This window comes from Epinephelus lanceolatus, chromosome 9, assembly GCF_041903045.1.
Source record: "Epinephelus lanceolatus isolate andai-2023 chromosome 9, ASM4190304v1, whole genome shotgun sequence".
NCBI classification, from domain to species: Eukaryota; Metazoa; Chordata; class Actinopteri; order Perciformes; family Serranidae; genus Epinephelus; species Epinephelus lanceolatus.
The window spans coordinates 1,121,993-1,141,476 of record NC_135742.1 but is presented as its reverse complement, the minus strand read 5'-3'; the positions used below and the strand labels follow the sequence as shown (position 1 = coordinate 1,141,476).

At 45.2% G+C, this 19,484-nt stretch overlaps 1 protein-coding gene and 1 long non-coding RNA gene across 3 annotated transcripts; both read right to left on the bottom strand.

Moving 5' to 3' along the window:
- Positions 1–1,927: 1,927 nt before the first annotated feature.
- Positions 1,928–11,389, bottom strand: LOC117252015 (kazal-type serine protease inhibitor domain-containing protein 1-like). 2 transcript variants are annotated; one of them, XM_033618641.2, is made up of 4 exons: positions 10,393–11,389; positions 3,409–3,569; positions 3,147–3,294; positions 1,928–2,310 (listed from the first exon to the last, which is right to left on the bottom strand). In XM_033618641.2, the coding sequence occupies exons 1-4, from the start codon at positions 10,955–10,957 to the stop codon at positions 2,225–2,227; spliced, it is 960 nt and encodes a 319-aa protein (XP_033474532.1). In that variant the 5' UTR covers positions 10,958–11,389; the 3' UTR covers positions 1,928–2,224. The 2 variants fall into 2 exon arrangements, with proteins under 2 accessions (XP_033474532.1, XP_078027263.1); XM_078171137.1 differs by lacking the exon at positions 1,928–2,310 and adding an exon at positions 2,842–2,972.
- A 4,231-nt stretch (positions 11,390–15,620) lies between these two features.
- On the bottom strand, positions 15,621–19,076 carry LOC144464378 (uncharacterized). Its single transcript, XR_013492102.1, has 3 exons — positions 18,965–19,076; positions 18,743–18,850; positions 15,621–16,698 (listed from the first exon to the last, which is right to left on the bottom strand). It is a non-coding gene; the product is annotated as an uncharacterized LOC144464378 (long non-coding RNA).
- Between the last annotated feature and the right edge of the window lie 408 nt (positions 19,077–19,484).

The following is a 19,484-nucleotide window of genomic DNA, read 5'->3' as shown; positions in this document are numbered from 1 at the left end:
GAGAAGAAAAAGTTCAGAAAATACAAAAACACTTTGTGGCCGAAAGTTTGTGGACGGCTGAACATATGTGACATGAGGTCGTTAGAAGGTTTACGTGTGTGTGTGTGTGTGTGTGTGTGTGTGTGTGTGTGTTTCCTGTCTGACAGCAGACGTGTGAATAAAAGCAGACACAGACTGAGGTGATGAAGATGAAGAGCTGAAAACATGAGCTGTGTGTGGAGTGATGATGAGGAGGCTGTGACCTTCCTCACATTAACATGTTAAACATTTCCATCATGTTTGCTCCCACATGAGCTCTGTGAGTCTCCTCCTCTCCCCATCTCCTCCCCCTCTCCTCCCCCTCTCCTCCTCCTCTCCCCCTCTCCTCCCCCTCTCCTCCTCCTCTCCCCCTCTCCTCCTCCTCTCCCCCTCTCCTCCCCCTCTCCTCCTCCTCTCCCCCTCTCCTCCCCATCTCCCCCCCCCCAGCTGGTTTAATGCTTCACACAGCAGGAGAGGAACAAACGTGACAAGTTTCATGTTGTAACAAGAAACTTGTCCATAAAATAAAAAGTTATAAATAAACTATTTGCTGTGATGTTGAACGTTTCAGTTTGGATCAGTTCAGAATCTGCTGATAAAACATGGTGAGAGTTTCCAGTGTGACATCAGGACGATGATGAGAGATGGAGACAGACTGAAGAGACGGAGAGCTGCTGTGTTTCTGCTGGTTAACAGATCCTCCAGTTTAGAGTCTGGAGGTTTATCAGAGTGTTGAGATGTTGGAACACACACACACACACACACACACACACAGAGTGTTGAGCAGAGTTTGTGGCGGTTAATAGATTCTCCACATGTTTGTAGAGTTTCCTGTGGATGGAAACTCAGACAGATCTCCTGACGGCTGCAGCTCTCTGAGGAGTCTCCACTTCCTGCCGTCTGTCAGTGTGTCAGGACGGCTTCAGGAAGTCCTGCTGTCTGTCAGCTGATCAGGTTTCTGTCTTTAAACCGTGTCAGTGTTGGGTCCAGCAGACTCAGGGTCAGTGTGAGCGCACACTCCCAAAATATTCAGGAGGTTAAACTTTATTGATCCCTGCAGGAGGAAATGTCCTGATACCAACATCCTGCAGGAACACAGAGTCAGGGCGCCTCAGCTGCACATACTGCTTCTTCTTCTTAAATGTGTACAACACATGTATAAAATATGTTTATAACCACTGTGTCAAATATATGTACAAATCATAGAATATTCAGATAAGGAAAAAATATACATATTAAACAATGTGAAGATGTATTAAATTAAAACTATATGAAAAATGTAGAAAAAATGTGAAAAAAACACAACATATATATAAAAATATGAAAAATATGTAAAATATATTAAAAATATAAAGTGTGTAGAATATAATAAAAATATGTAAAATTCAGAAATATGTAAAATAAATATAAAAATTGTAAAATATAAAACATTTAAAAAGATATATATATATATATATAAACTGTAAATAAATATAAAATAAAAAATATGATTTTTTAATTAAATATGTGAGATATATATAAAAAATATAAAAAACATGGAAAAACATATAAAGTTAAAAATGCAAAGATGTATAAAGAATTAAAAATATGAAAAATGTATTACAAAAATTAAGAATGAAAACATATAGAAAATGTTAAGATGTATAAAATATAAAAAAGTTTAAAAACATAAAAAAATTGTAAAAAAAAAAGTAATATGTAAAATATATATAAAAATTAAAATATGAAAAAATGTGTTAAATATCTATACACACAAAGAATATGTTAAATATATAAAAATAAGTAAAATATATATATTGAAATGTGCGCTGACATCACCCTGTCAGCAACATGACGCTGCGTATTTTCATGTCTTCCTGAACATGTGACGTGACGAGGCGACGCAGCCGCACAGAGAAGAAACACAAACTTTAGTTTATTATTTTATTAATAAGATAAAGTTTGTTTCACAGTGACGAGCCAACAGAAGACTCAGGCTCGAACCTGTGACATCATCAACACGTTCAACATGCTGAGCCTCCGTGTCTCCGCCCACTGTGGCGTCAGAGTAACGATAGCATACATCACTGAGATAATATTAATAATAAAATAACATGATCAATATTTGTCTTTGTCGTCCTTCAGTGTGATGTCACCATGTTTTTACTGTCTCTGCTGAAGGGAAGCCAAATGGCGTCAGACGGCAGGAAGTGACATCACACGTGCCTCAGTAAAAGTCCTGGTCGTAGTCTGTGGCGTCCATCAGCTGCTTCATCTCTGACACGCTGTTGGCCAGGTAGGTCGACAGCTCCTCTGACGGAGGGACAGACAGGAAGACAAACAGACAGACAGGAAGACAAACAGACAGACAGGAAGACAAGTTATGAAACACAAAAGGATTTGTAAAATGTATGAAAAGTTGTAAAATATTCAAAAATTGTAAAATATTAAATTGTAGAATATTTAAAAAAATATATAAAATACAAAAATATGTGAAACTTGTAAAAAGTTGGAAAATATTCATATATCTGTACGATACATATAGAAAAAATGTAAAAGAAAATTAAATATAAAATATCTAAAATGTGAGAAATGCAAAAATATTTAAATAAAATGCTAAATAATCAAAAAAGTTTTATAATTTCTACAAAAGAATAAAAAAAAGATAATTTATGTAAAAGAGATTAAAATAAATTCAAAGTATGTAAAAAAAAACAAAAAAATATGTAAACTTTATAATAAATGTTTAAAAACTGGGAAGACATATTTAGAATCTATGATTAAAGATGTGTAAATATAGAAAGTATGTAAAATATACATATATATATATATATAAAGCTACACCTGCTTCTCCACTGATTTCCCTCCCTTCAGCTGCATTATGAAAAGCTCGGTCAGCAAAGTTCACAGGATTGGCTCCTCAGGTTAGTGACATCACAAACCCAGGCTGACTGCTCATCTCAGTCACGATGCGTCTTGTAGCATAAACAATGAATAGAATAAATGAAGGCTGCGTGTGGACGAGTTCAAACCTTGATTTTAACTGCAGGACGTCTTTAATGAAAAATGTGATGAAATATTTATTAACAGCTTTTATTTTCCACGATGAAGACCAGACGACAGAGTCTCGGGGTCCCAGCCTGTCTCACCTGCTCCCAGTACTCCCAGTACAGCCGAGGCCGACACTGATCCCAAGTTGTTACGAGCGATGCAGCGATAGGTTCCTGAGTCCTCTAGCCCCGCCCCCTCGATCTGCAGCCAACTGGAGAGCTCGAACTTCAAAGGACCGCCCCGAGACTGTGGACAGAGAGACAGACAGGTGATGATGTTTTTAAACGCTCTGATTGGCTGATGTGTGTGTGTGTGTGTGTGTGCGTGTGTGTGTGTGTGTGTGTGTGTGTGTGTCATCACCTGGACTGAGATGTGGGGGTCGTCTCCGGGCAGGACGACGTCTTGGCCCTCCTTCCTCCACTCCACCAGCGCCATCGGGAACGCAAAGACCTCACAGAGGAAGACCAGACTACTTCCTGTCCCGTTCACCTGGCTGTGAGGGGGGACCTTAATGATGGGGACTGAGGGACAGACAGGCACACAGACAGACAGACAGACAGACAGACAGAGGACATCAAAAACAAATGAAGACGTCTCTTGAATGTGGCGTCTCCTTCACGTCTCTCTCGTGTCTCATTAGTGTCCCCTGGAGACAGGAAGTGAACAACCAGCTTTTGTTTGTACAGGAGACATTAGCAGTGAGACAGGTTTATCAAACAGCGTGTGAAGACAACAGAAGACAGAAGGAGTCTCACTGCAGGGACACTTTGAACAAACCCTTCAAACTAAAGAGAAAGAATTTAAATTCATCCTCCAGCAGCTGCGGCTCTTAACTTGATGTGTGGTTCCCTCTGATGTCAGACACTGCTGTGTTTCCATTGGCTAGCGAGCTGCCAAACTTCTGGGGGGGGTTGTTTGGGGACTGGTTGCTGTGTTTCAGCTCAGACTGCGCCCCCTGACCTGGGCCTTATGTTTGTGCCCCTGCAGCATGCATCAGACCTGTCAGTGAGAAATATGATTGTTTCACATGGGCGAGGTTCTTCACCAGAGCAGCTGTCACCACTCACGACACATCTGAAGCCTCTGCACCACTAACTCATCACAGTTCTGTGTCATCGAGGTCAAATTTCAGTCTTCATCATTTCTAAAGGTCATATTCATTCACAGTGCTCATCGCTGATCACTGACAGGCTGTCACAGTGTACAGAGCTCTGTGCAGCACAAACATAATCATCACTTAAACAACCTAAAAACACTGCTCTCAGGCTCCTCAGTGACATTTAACCTCCTCCTCCTCCTCTTCATCACCTCTCCTGCAGCTATCTGAGCTGAGAGCATGTGACAGCTGATCTGAGGTCAGTGTGAGGCGTTCACTGTCTGTCTGTATAAATACCAGTTCATGTGTGGGAAAAGGCGAGTGCAGGGTTTTTGTGCGTACACATCATTCTTGGATCTGTCTGCAGGTATTTTAGGCACAAACATGATGTTTTTCTGACCACAACCAGACGTTAACCACAGTGTTGGTGAGACATCGAGTGTCTCAACATAAGTACGTACAAATGTCACGAATCTGAGGTTTGCAGAAACACACGATGAAAACATCTGTGAGCACGTTCTTATAATGATTCTTATCTATTAGTTTTATCCATAAAACTACAGAAAATAACTGGAATAGTTTCTGAGGGATTGAGGGTCAGAATCAGAGTTAGAAAACCTCCGTTCAGACCAACAGGAAACCAGGTTTATTCTGGGTCAGTGTGAACAGGAAGTGAAGAGGAAAGGAGAGCAGGGACGAAGGTGGAGCTGCTCTCACTGTGTTTCTCTTCTCTCCATTAAAACCGAGGAATGTGCTGAAAGAGCTTTTTGTTCACAGATCTGATGTTCTGAGTAATTACTGACACAACACACACACACACACACACACACACACACACACACACACACACACACACACTGTGAGGCTGTGAGGGAAACAATCTGTGGAGTCGTGATATTTTGAGAAATATTTACAAAATATAAAATGATAGAATAAAGTTTTCATAGTGGAGTATAAATGACGATCACAAACACACACCTGTCATCTAATCTACTCATTTAATTATTCCTATAATTAAGTAATTCATTCATTTATTTTCTGTAACTACAGATCCTGTTGGGGGTCGCAGTGGGTGGAGCCTGTCCCAGCGCAGCTGTAAATATTCAACATGTCTGCTGCAGCATGTCACACACATTTCTCCTTTTATTAAGCTGCACAGATCTGCAGCACAATTTAGAATAACCTCTGTGAGTCTGAACACAGTTGGACAGATGGAGGACAGACAGCAGCAGAGGGGTGGAGGTGGAGGTGGAGGTGGAGGTGGAGGTGGAGTTGGAGTGTAACAGTGTTGTAGTGTTGGTGTGAACAGAGCACAGAGGAGGGTGGAGCTGTGAGGCTGAACAGGAGGGTCACAGTCAGACCTGATCCTCCATCACGTCTCTGTTTATTCAGTAATGAGCAGAACTCCAGAGTCAGGGCTCTGTGAGTTCACTGAGAACACTCCTCTGTCCCAGGATCCCTGAACTACACACCAGGCTCCTCTAAAGGTGCTTTCACACCTGTCCTGTTTGGTTCGGTTCAGTCTAACTCCAGCTGGTTTGTCCCCTCAGTGCGGTTCATTTGTGCAGGTGTGAACACACCAAACCAACCGGACCGAGACCTTCTTGAAGAGGTGGTCTCAGTCCGGTTCCAAAGGAACTCTGGTGCGGTTGGTTTGTGGTGAGAAGGTGTTCCGACCTGGATGTGAAGCAACTGCAGTCACATGACACATTGTTTGGGTTAAACATGAGCATGTTACAGTCCTGGAGGATTATTAATGTGCACCTCCTCCTGTACTGCCTTAATATGCACATTCAGCACATCCAATGCATCAAAACATTGTTTTCTAGTTGGAGCCGCGCCTCGTTTTCAAACTGTATGCTTTGACTAAAATGAACAATGACAGCAATATAGTCCACGATGAGCAGCGCTAAAATCAACCTGCGTAGTTGTCCCTCCATTGTGACATTAGAAAGTGTCACATTTATCTTGCAAGTGTACTCTTCTTCAACGTTTGCTTTACTTCCTGGATTTTTCCCACATGGAAATTCTGACCAATCAAGAGCAGCTTTCTCACACAAGGCATTTGATCTGGTCCTCTTGTAAATGCTGCCGTGAGAACACGAACCAACTCTAGGCAATTATACAACTTTGGAACAACATGAGTCCCTGATTCAGACCAGAGGAGACGACTCTAGGGCTGACAGCAGCCTGAGACACCTGATGATACATGATGAATATATACTGTCATCAGCTGCAGGTTAGAAACACATGACCTCATGAACAGGGTTTGGCTTAAGAATCCTACAGGAAGTGAACACTGTTCTCTCAGGTGAAAGTCGATGTTGGTTGAACCCATCCACCACACCTCCAGCCCGCCCCTGTCGGACTTTCGCTGCCTTAACCTTCGTCCTTGTCCCATGTTTCCCCCCCGACACCACCGGGCACCACTAAACGACAACCAGCTGTGTATCATGCCGACATTAATGGACGCCATTTTCGTTGGTTTCTGACACATCAAGCCGCTGCCCAAGCTCCAGATTTCAACGACTGTGGAGTGAGACTGGGCTCAATAAATCAACTTACTGGAAACCAGTCAGTTGATTTTTTAGAAGTGCATATGTATGTGACACTTTCAAACATGTGTCTGTCAGCTGCACACAGTGATTCACACAGACAGATTTTCATGGTGGTCTTCTCAGAAAGTAACTCATGACATCACTGATGACATCACTCACAAACTCCCTGTCGGCTCATTTCAACAGCACATGTGGATTGATCAGTTCACATGTCGCCACATGTTGTGTTTGGACGCTTCACATCTGCTTCTTACTGAATGTTTGATGATTTATGACATCATAAGGAGAGGACTGTTCCCTCTGATGTTTCCTGATGTTTCTAATTTACAACAAATCCCTCTGCAGATCTGCTGACGGACGGGACGGGACGGAGAGAGACAGGACGGGACGCTTAGACACAGTTACAGTGAAGTGAGACATGCTCAGAGCAAAGGTTTCCTCTGCAGCAGCAGCAGCAGCAGAGTAAATGTAAATGAATAAAGTGAATGTTTCTCTCAGCTGGAGGGAAACACATGAAACTGATTGTTCCTCTTTAATTTCTACTGAACGTCAGAAAAACAGCAGTTGAAAACAAAGAGACTCAGTTTAAAGTGATTCATGTGATGTTAAGGCACTGCATGTATGAGCACTGTGGCCCCACGCAGCCTGATTTAACTCTACTTCAGTAAATGTACCAATACAACAATAATAAACCAGTCAAAGTGCTGCAGGATCACAGCACAGTGTCTTTACAGTTAAAGTATTTGTTGCACAGAAAAATGTCCCTGTGAGTCTTATATGATATGATATTATTAGATTATCAGTTATTGATCAGCAACAGGTCAGTAGTTCAGTCCAGTGGTTCCCAACCTCAGGGTCGGGCCCCTCCAAAGGGTCACTGGGTAAATCTGAGGGGTTAGATGATTAACGGGAGAGAATAATCATCTCTATTATTATTTATGAAGTGCTTTTCCAAACAGAGTCACAAAGTTCTTTACATGTCAATAACTAAAACAGAAAAGACACGAAACCTACAACTTCCAACAAACTGATAAAAACACTTTGGTTTATAAAAACTGAGGAAATAAAAACAGTTTAAAGTAAAATCGTTAAAGACTCTCTGATAAAAGTCTGTTTGAAGAAGGGACTTAAAATCAGAGATCACTGACTCGGCCGACCTGATTGTTCAGAGTCCTCAGAGTTCATCCTGCCGTGTGCGGTACGAAGAGGTCAGAGACGCAGCTGGTAGAGAGACCATGAAGGGCCTTCAGTAAGATCTGTCTTATAACACACTGGGAGCCATGTTAAGAGACTGAAACTGGAGTGATGTGTTCATGAGAAGAAGAAGAAGAAGAAACTAAAGGCCGACGGTCGGCCGTCGACCAAAGTCGGGCCGTCGGTGAGCGTCTGTCGCCCTAGTTTTTGCGGTGTGTCCCGCACCATCGGCACTTTGGCGTCGGTGGCTTTTCGGCCGATTGAGCATGTTGAATCTGCGGCGGAGCTTGTTGGTGAGAGAGATCACTCTGATTGGCTGTTCAGGTTTTATTTCCTCGCCCCTGTAGCGAGTGAATCTGCCTGTAGTGAAACCGGGGCTAACCGGTGCTTCCTCCTCAGGCTCCACTTCACTCAGCTGCCCCACAGACCCGCTGCTTCTTCACACTTTAACCTGAATAACAAACCGGAGCTAGCTGGGAGCGGCTAGCGGAGCGTTAGCCGCAGCATGACCGGAGGGAAGCACAGCCAGTTAGCCTCCGCTAGTGTCTGAGCTAGCCCCGGCTCTCCGTTTGGATCCAACCGGAGCACCGAGCCCTGGTTTGTTATTCAGGTTAAAGTGGGAAGAAGCAGCGGGTTTATCGGGCAGCTGAGTGAAGTGGAGCCTGAGGAGGAAACACCGGGACCGTCTGGATGTAATAGTCCGTGGAGGTGCTGCGGTGCTCGGCTGCACAGATAGGAAACCCCTCGGCTGACAGGATGTACCACTCTCTCACTCCGCTCTCTCTCACGCAGGCGCAGAACGTACGTGCTACTTGGCCGTCGGATGTAGTCCGTGTAGTGTGTTCAAATGCAACTGACACAGGGCGACGTGAGGCGACGTAGACGACGCAACAGTTGGCTTTCGTCACCGCTAGTTCTTTGATGTCGGTTTGGTGTGTCCGCACCTTGTGTTCTGATACACGACGTCTGTTTTCAGTGGACTTTATCTGAGCATCGTGTCCTCACACAACACCTCGTATGATATCTGAGTAATTAGTACCCTGGTCAGACCGTCCTGATGAGCAGGCCCGTTCTGAATCTGCAGCAGCGGCGGCCTCAGCAGGGTGAATGTGAATGAATTAAGTGAATATTTTTCTCAGCTGGAGGGAAACACATGAAACTGATTGTTGACTGTAGATCTGACATCTGCTCCTGTTTAGTTTCTACTGAACGTCAGAATACAGCAGTTTAAAACACACAGACACTGAGAGGAGTTATTGATCAGCACATAACTTTAACAGTTATTGATTAATCTGATGGATTACATCACTGATGTTAAAGCAGTGTGTCGACACTGCAGCCTGATTTATCTTCACCATCGTTGTTCTAGTAAAGTTTATCACAGCATGTAAACGCACAGAGACAGAAAACACAGACGCAGACACACAGGCTGAGGTGAAAAGTAACTAAGTACTATTTTAAGGTACTTGTATTTCACTTGAGTATTTGTATTTTCTGTAACTTAATATTTGTCTTTTACTGCTCCACATCTGTCTGACAGCTGTTCACGTGATCAACATTTACAATTATCCAAAAAGACAAAACCACAACAGGCGTTTCTCGTACACTGCTCGTACGTGTACCTACAAAAAGTAACGCACAAGAATGCGACCACGTGACAAACATACTGACGAGAGTAAAGAAGGAAGTGTAAAAAGAGTGAAAGTCAGCACTGAGCAGGGAGGTTGGGTTGATCAAACAAACACAGGACGTCACACAGGAGAGCAGCGTCTGTGTCCCGCATGAAACCAGGTGAACTCTGAGTCATTTAAAGGTCTGTTGGTTCTTTTCATAAACTTTAGCTCTGTAACTTTATGTGAGGGAAATAACTTCAACAGTAGGCAGTGATCGCCCGGGGCGATAACATGTCACGTCAGGCTCATAAATCCAGAAATTCTTTTGCCTGATTTGGTGAAAATAATGAAACACATGATTTCTTCTGGAGCTGATAATGAAAGCAGCCACGGGGTCAGGAGCTGCACATGCTCAGAAGTTTATGAGCTGAAGCACAAGCGAACGTTTCAGTTACCCTGGAAACAGGAGATGAGCTGAGTGTCATCAGAGCAGTGGTTCCCAACTGGTGGGTCTCTGTCCCAAAGTGGGCCGTGGGTCCGTTCTGAATGACTCAGTGTGTGTGTGTGTGTGTGTGTGTCAAGTTTATATATAAAAGACTTTATTTTTAAGTGCAGTGAATTTTCAACCCTCATTCATTCATCCCTCAACCTTCCTCCCTTCATTGTACATCCTATCATCCCTCCATCTCTCAGTCCTCATCCCTTCATTCTTCCAAACCCTCCATCCATCACATACAGTCAAGCATTATTTTGAAATCTTTATATTATTGACGTGGTCTGTGTCTGTGACCTGTAAACAACTTTGTGACTCTGACATGAGAAGTGCAGACAGACAGGTGTGTGTGTGTGTGTGTGTGTGTGTGTGTGTGTGCAGGTGTGGTACCGGTCTTGCAGGGCCCCCTCCCTCTGGTCTGCAGCTCAGGTCTGGAGAACGCGGCCTCTCTGAACTGACACATGTTCATGTATGTGACTCCATCAGAGCCACACACCGCCTCCTGCTCCTCACACACACACACCTCCTCCTCCTCCTCTTCATCCTCCTCTACTCCTCCTGCGAGCCGAGGGTCCGCCCGACACCGCATCCCGGTCCCGCAGAGCCCGTAGTAGACGCTGCGGTCCCCCGGGTCGCAGGCCTGACCCTCCAGGTTCCCGCACTCCTTACAGCAGCCGCAGGAGTCCAGCACCAGGCCGGCCCGGCAGCTCCGGGTCTCCGGGCACAGGTCCGGCTCACACGGCCCGCAGCCCTCCTCCGTGCGGCCGCCGGTCCCGTTCCGCCCCCCGCCGCCGCCCAGCTCCTCATCCAGCCGGTCGTAGTCCAGCAGCGGGTCGGTGAAGGAGAAGTGTCCGGGCAGCGAGGCGCTCAGCTCGGGCAGCTTGTTGGGGAAGCCCCGGCATGTGTGGAGGTTCAGACACAGACTCAGAAGGACCAGTGCGCTCAGACCCGGCATTTTAAACCCGGGATGGGGGTTCCGTTTGGCTCCAAACACCGACACCGGGACCGGACGGGTGATGCCGGGTCGGTCCGGTTCTTTCTCCGGTTTAACGGCACAGATGGACCCAGAACAGGAACGGTGAGTCTGACCGACTGTCAGCGACGTTACAACCCGACACTCACATTCCTCTGCGGGACAAACTCCGGAGCAAACACCGGGAGAAAGTCGGAGGAACACCGGGACAAACCGGGAGAAACTCCGGGACAATAAACAGGGATAACTAACGTTACCGGGACAAACACGGGACAATAAACTCCTCTCTGACTTCCGTTATAAACAAAGTAAACCGTGTCAGTGTCTCAGTGTGAACTGACCGAGGTTTGAACAGCTGAGCCGCTCGCGCTGCTCCGCCGCACAAGCACGAGACTCTACCGTCAAGTCTGCCGCAATAAAACTCATAACATCCGGTCACAGCCTTCAAAATAAAAGCCTGACAAACGTGTTTTTGGGGAGGACATCAGTCTAACAGGAGAGGACGACATTTAAAACAACACTCATTAAAGTTGGGAAGGTTACTGTAACTGGGAATGTAGGGACTGTTCATTATGTACGGGGGGTGCAAGAAGGAGGAGGCATGACAAATACATCTTTAAGAACTGAGGAGAGACTTTAGTTTTTTATTTTGGCTCAGGGGAGTGAAACAGCTGTGGTGAACACTCAGACTCAAACGCAGAGAACACACAGGAGGCTGAGGAGGGTTAAAAGAAAAAGCTCAGTCTACACGTCTGACCAAAAAAGTAAACTGCTAACAAGGAGTTCAAAAAACAAACTCAACCGACAGGAAGTAGGCGACATCCTTACATCCAGAGCAGTTTTAAATATCCAGAGAGCGACAACAGGACGGAACAAAGACAATGTGACACCTGGAGGGTTTATATACACACTATATACACACAGGGACAGGTGAGAGGTGAGTCAGGGGCAGCAGGTGTGGTTGGTGAAAGGTGTGAAAACACAGGAAATGCAATGACACGAGAGGTTAGCACTTCAAAATAAAACAGGAAATAACGTAACAAAATCCAGAGCTCCGTGTTCACATGTGGAAATAAACATGTTCACAGCGTGTTCGGTCTCTGGAGATCAACTTTTATAGAACTCATCTGTTTACACTTAATTAAGGCTTAAAGTTACACATTGTTAAGGGGGCGGGGCTTCTTTGAGTGACAGGCTGTCTCTCCCTCGCTCCTCCACAGCTCCACCCTCTCGCCCAAATATGGTCACTTCTGGCTCCAAAGAACCAAGATGGCGACAGCCGAAATGCTGAACTCAAGGCTTCAGAACAGGAGTCCACAAACTAACGGGTGACGTCACGGAAGCTACGTCCATTATTTTCACAGTCTGTGCTCAAAACCCACGGGAACTTTGGAGGACGTGTTTTCCTACGATCATAAGTGGACTTATGTTTTTTTACCTTCACTTTAGGGTCGTACAAACTTAAATGGCTGCACCACTCCCTCATAAGTAACAAACAGTCCCTTACAGTGACGTCAGGAGGGACGTGTCTGTTGTCAGTGAAGAGCTGAAGTGTGAAGTTAAAGCAAGACGTTGATCCAGAGGTCTGTAAATTAATTCTGTCCTTCAGTCATTTTCACTAAATGTAGACTCTGGTCAGCAGCCACACATCCTGGAAACAATCAGATGGAGAAAAACTGTTTTCTACAAATGATCTTTTATTGTTTTGATCTGCTGAACTCTGCTGGTTTCAGTATTCAAGACTCACATTTGATGAAAAAATACACTTGATGAAAGGGAGGAAAAACTGCCACGTTCCAGCTTTTATTCTGAAGGCACGGGGTCTTATTTCCGGTCTGGTTGTGTCTCACATGACGGTAGCGCGCGGCTGTGTGTTTGATGTGCTCCCTTCAGCACGCGCAGCAGCTGTGCTCCCCTCCCCCCGCGAGACCTGACAGCTGTTTAAGTCATCATCAGGTTTTTAAGGTCTGGAAAGGTTCCCAGGGTTCTCCAGGAGGGTCCAACAGGAAGGAGGGAGATCCAGGGTCTGTGAGGGGGTCCTGGACTCCAGACAGATTCCAGGGTTCTCCAGGAAATTCTTCAAGGTTCTGTAATGGGGAATCAGGTGTCATTGAGGCATCCTGGAATATCCTTAAGGAGCTTCCCTGGGGTCTGCAGGAGTTTATTCAGTGTTCAATTTTGATGCTTGAATGAGCGTCAGTGATATTTTTATATGTCCTTGAGTTCCAGGGTTCCACAGGAGAATTGTAAAGACCTTGAGTATCCTTGAAGAGGTCCCAGTGGTCTTTAGAAGGCTTCCTTGTGGTTCCAGGGCCTGAGAGGTCCTTGAAAGGGTTTCATTTCTTGCCAGAGAAGAATTATTGTTTGTCGTTGACTCCAGATGTGTCTGAGTTCCTGTCTCGTATATGCTCCTGGTCTGGCCTCTTCTGATTGGCTCTCACCCAGCTGATAGACAGGAGGCTGCTCACTGCTGATGTGACCTCACGGTGCTGCCAGTGTTGGTGGGCGGGGCCATGGAGGAACCATTGACCTTAAGGCCCCTGCTGTCGTGCCTGTGTGACCCCAGTGTTTCAGGTTTGTGTGATGAAGACTAAAACAGTGAAACCATCTTCCTCCTCCTCTTCCTCTCCTGCTCTTTAATCTTTAAGCCGCCGCTGATTTCAGTTTGTTTCCCTGTAAATCTGCTGCTTTGTCACTTTTATAGTTTCACCACTTCACAGTGAACGTCTGAAAATAAGTGGCGGTGGCTCAGTGACGCTGTCACACAGAAATAGAGCCATAATGGCGGGTTTGTGGCGTCTGGTGTCACACTGGAGTTATTTAGTGGACTCTCACTGCTGGATGGGACTACATGTCTGCTGTCAGACACACACACACACACACACACACACACACACAAACTGTAAAAACAGAAATTATCATTGGATTGATTTTCTGTCGGTCCTTGAACACATCGAGTGTGAGCAGTGCTCCAAACAAATCTGATCTCAAAATAACAATATTTCATCTCTTTTAAAATGTGTCCATAAAGAATATGATGATAATAATGAGTGAAGCTAACAGCAGCATCACAGACAGGACAGGTTGTATTAGTCTAATAAAACCACTCACAGCACACAGAGCAAAGAGACAAGTGAAGCAACAACAGCAACAAGATGAACTGTCAGACCTGAGGTTTAATCCAGGAGCTGCACAGAGAGACAGACAGGCTCTGGTGTCTGCTGTGACAGCCGACTGTAGGCAGGTCAGCACCAGCAGTGACTGTGAGCACACACAGCAGCAGGACGTGCAGCCATGTGATGAGGTCATCCACAACACAGGAAGTCACAGGCAGCACAACAGGTAAACTCACAATGGAGAGCAGAGCGTCAGTCTCCCAGCACAGCTACAGGACACAGGTGGACAGACAGACACCAGGGACACAGAAGCAGAGCTGATGGTCGGGACAGAAGGCTGAGTGGTTTAACGGGGATCAGGTGAAGCAGGACAGTCAGCAACAAGGAAACAGTCCAGGAACACGCAGGAAACTCTCATGTTGAATGACAAAGACAAAACTGCCAACGAGAGTCTGAAGCTGAAGTATTGATACTGACAGGAAGTGATGATCCACAGGTGAGAGGCGTCAAGTTGACATCACACAGTCCAGCTCCATCACAACTCACAATGTTCACTGACAAAACAACTGTCTGATACTAAACACATTTTCCCCACAAATACAACATGCTAACGTTATTAGCACAAGCCTATGGCATTTTACATTGTATAAATGAGCCTAGCAGCTAGCAGAGATTTGCTCTGCTCATATTTCAGCCAGGATAAATCACACACAGTGTGTGGAGGCTTTATTGTCTTCACAATTTATTGTTTCTTATCTGTGAAATTAAAGTAAATCAAAGCTTTGTTTCCACTGAGGGAAATGGTTTCAGCTTACAGAGACAGACAGGAGGTCTGTGTCACTGTGACACTGTGGAGTTACATCTCTGGGGAGGTGCACGTCAGGCTATGGTGTAGATTAAACGCGTTGATTCATTCGTAGCTTGATGAGGAGGGTGTGGTGGACCAGCAGGACCAGGAGGTGTATGGACAGGTGATAGGCAGGCAGGTAGATGTGGTAGAGAGGCGGGGTCAGTATAAATTTACTGGGTAACTGAGAGAGTGGTGCTATGGCAGGTAAAAAGTGCCCACTGTGACAAATCTTTCAACTTTCAAACATCAAAGTTTAAAAAAAAACTTTCATGGTGGAGGGAGGGTCAGAAAAATAATAAATAAATAAGTACAATAAAATAACATGAAATAAAATAAACAGTCAGACCCCAGCCTCCTCCTCTGATAAATAAATAAAGAACAGTCCCTAATCAGCAGAGACACTTCAGATTAATCAGTCCTAGTTTGAACATTAACATTTATTCTGACAATAAATGAATACTGACTTGAGATGGAGGAGTGTCTCTCAGGATATTCTTAGGAAATTATTTTAAAATGGTGGGTGTCTAAATTAAAGCTCCGTCTAAATTATAATCATCAATAATGACTTTTGATTTTTTTTTCACAGGTTTGATTCTGTATATTTTCATAATTTAATGACACATTCATAAAAACCTGAATTAAACTTTTATTCTGAAAATATAAAACCAGACAGGCAAAGTGATCGAGGAGCTTTTAATTTGTAAACACCTTTTTTACACTGGAGGAAAAATAACCCTGATGATGTCACAGTGATGTCATCAGTCTGCATTGAAACCAAGGAACATTTATATTCTTATTTTTATTTGATAGATTCCTTGGTTTCAACGACAATTAAAACTTTTCAGAGATGTACAAAAAAAAAAAAATCTATATCCAGGTGCATCATGGGAAATGTAGGAGCCAGCGTTTGCGGACAAAGAGTCAGGATGTCTCCGCCTGCTGCTCAACAACGACTGCGGAGGAGAAACATCCAGATCATATTTTAATGTGGACAGTCCTCGTCTTTTCCTGTTAAATCATGTCTGTCAGACTTTATGTGGTTTTGTTGTTTTTGTAGTTTTGAGTTTCTGTAGTTTTGTAGTTTTAAGTTTCTGTAGTTTTGTAGTTTTGTACTTTTGTACTTTTGTAGTTTTGAGTTTCTGTAGTTTTGTAGTTTTAAGTTTCTGTAGTTTTGTAGTTTTGTACTTTTGTAGTTTTTGTAGTTTTGAGTTTCTGTAGTTTTTGTAGTTTTGTAGTTTTTGTAGATTATGAAGTAAAGCATTGTAAAATCTGAACTCTGACAAACTTTATCTTCTCTATCTGGTTTCTTCAGGACTGAGTCGTTCAGACTGGTTCCAGGAGGTGTGAGCGGCGCCGCCATCACTGCCACGGGGTCACGATGGTCCCTCCCTCCTTCCCCTCCTCCTGCTGCACCTCCTCCGGTGGGGAGCAGATGTTGGAGATGAACAGGCAGTGGTAGTTCCACAGCAGCAGCAGCAGCATCAGCAGCAGACTGCAGAGCAGCGGGACGACCAGCAGGGGGAGACGCCGAGACGCCGGGCGAGAGGAGGGGACACCACAGCTGACAGGGAGAGGAAGAGGAGGAGGAGGGGGAGGGGAGGGGGAGGAGAAACGGTGGAGCCACAGACACAGATGTTTGGGTCCAGATGTGCTCTGAGACGACGACATGCTCAGGACAGACTGTGATAGATCCTGGAGGTCCTGGAGGTCCTGGAAGTCCTGGAGGTGTCTGCTGTCCAGTTGAACCTCAGCTGTCTCTGAAAATGAAACACAGAAACTGATGCTGATGCACCCGTCTGAGGGGTCGTCACATTTAATCAGTCCCTCCAGGAGTTCACAGCTGTTTCTGAGCTCGTTCAAGTGTCTGATCGGGCGGCTTTTTTATATAATTCATTAAAAATCTAACTTGTTCCAGTGAGAAATAAAACTGCAGTCTGATACGGTGAGCTGAGCTGCATATTTAATCCAGCGACAGGTAAACTCACAGGAAGCTACGATTAGGGCCGAATCTTTGCAAAAGTCGCTGTGATTGGAAAAAACTGTGATGTCACACAGAGCGCACAGGGATCAGCTGATCATCCTGGAGGGACTGATTTAAAGGAGCAGAAAACAGAGTGAATGGACTGAAAGGTCGAGGATAAACTCTCAAAGTTAAATATTAAACCAACACGGCAACGAAAATGTGATTGTAATAAATGACATGAATGTGTTTGATGTGACGACCTGCAGATGTCCCCACTGACACAGAGTCACCATATTTATATTTAAAGGCTGAATGAACATCTGACACACACACACACACACACACACACACACACACACACGTCATGAAGCAGATTTAAACCAGTTAAAGTTGAATTTTTTCACCTGAATCCAAAAAACAAAGCAGGTGTGATGAGAGGTCGCGTCACAGCTGCAGTTTATGTGACCAAGACACAGATATAAAAAGTTCATGAACACAGTTTACAGTCAGACGTGAGTTCAGGGTGAAGGTGGTGTTGGACTGACAGTGTGATGTGTGTGTGTTGTTTCTGACAGCCAACGCAACAAACAGGTTCAAACCAGCTGATCTCCTTCACATCATCCTGTTGTCACGCACACGTTAATACAGCAGCTTGATCGGCATCATGGGAAACACGCCGGAGCAAGTTGACATAAAGACACAAAAAATATACAAACAATCAGTAAAGATTTATTTATATCCACGCCGCTGCTGATTGGCTGACACCTCTGACACGCCCACCAATCAGGGAAAACACTCCTCAGAGCCTGTTTCATGTCATTCAACCTGAAACTGGAGCGAAACACTGCACACTGATCTCAGACTGAACGTACCGCTGGAGCTCGATATGAAGAAGAGGAGGAGGAGGAGGAGGTGGAGGAGGAGGAGAAGGAGGAGGAGGTGGAGGAGGAGGAGGAGGAGGTGGAGGAGGAGGAAGAGGAGGTGGAGGAGGATGGGGATGAGGAGGAGGAGGAGGAGGAGGAGGATGGGGGTGAGGAGGAGGAGGAGGAGGTGGAGGAGGAGGAGGAGGAGGAGGAGGTGGAGGAGGATGGGGATGAGGAGGAGGAGGAGGAGGAGGAGGTGGAGGAGGAGGAGGAGGAGGTGGAGGAGGATGGGGATGAGGAGGAGGAGGAGGAGGAGGAGGAGGATGGGGGTGAGGAGGTAGGGGTAGAGGAGAAGTAGGAGCAGCAGCAGGAGGTTGTAAGCACGGTGTGTACTCTCTCCTCTCCTCACTGCTCCGCTTCATTATCAGCTCTAAAAATACCATGTGGTAACCGTGGCAACGGGCTGAGGGGCTTCGGAGTTACCGTGACGACCAGCGTAGAGGAGGAGGAGGAGAGAGGAGGAGACAGAGACTCCTCCTGCAGCTGCAGACACTCTGACCATCTGATGATCAGGTGTGTGTTTAAATAAAGATTCAACAGGTGAGTTTTACCTGCTGGTTCACACGTGTCATCGACCTCTGACCTCTGATGACTGATCTACCTGAGCTTTATTAGTGAGACAAAATCAAGCTTTATTTATAATCTAATCTGAGAAATAGAAACAGGTTTTATTGTACATTAAAAACCTGTAACAGCATGTTAAGGATGTGATGTCATTCACGGGGTGCCGTGTGTGAGAACATGTTTCAGACCATTTAACACAAACATGAAACTCCAGTTTGAGACCTCGCTGCACACTGACTGTGTTTCTGTAATGACTCGTCTGTGCAGTGCATCCTGGGAGAATACTGTCACTTTACTGCACATTAAAGACCTGTGTGTGTGTGTGTGTGTGTGTGTGTGTGTGTTTCTCACCTCTCAGCTTTCTTCTTCGTTGGTTCCTTCCCTCCTTTTCCTTCTCTTCTTCTGTGGTGGAAACACCTGCAGCTCCACCTGCCTCAGCCAATCAGATCATCAGATCACCTGATCAGGAGAAGTCACGTCCATGAAGATGATCAATAATCAATAATCAGTCATCAAAAACCTCCTCAGAGTTGATTCATATTTGATTACAATCAGGTTCAGACGCTCACTTACTGGAGACTGGAGTAGAGGAGGTGAAGTGGTGAAGAGCAGCGGTGGAGGTGGATGAATGTGTGGAGGCGTCCTGTCTTCTATCAGGTCCTCTGGCAGGTGTTAGGGGGCGGAGCTGCAGCTGCTGCGACCTTCAGACTGAGAGTCAACAACAGATACTAAACTGTGAACACACACACAGACACACACACACACACAGACACACACACAGACTGATACGGATCTACACAGGTCGGATTGAAACATGCGAAACATGAACACGTCTTTAACTTTTAAATTCATATGTTGAATTTATTTTCCTCTGCAAGCAGCTACAGATCAGAATGTTGACTCATCAGAAGCCGGTGTGTTTGTGTCACCTGAGCAGGTAGAGGACAGAGTACCTGAGCAGGTAGAGGACAGAGTACCTGAGCAGGTAGAGGACAGTGTACCTGAGCAGGTAGAGGACAGTGTACCTGAGCAGGTAGAGGACAGTGTACCTGAGCAGGTAGAGGACAGAGTACCTGAGCAGGTAGAGGACAGA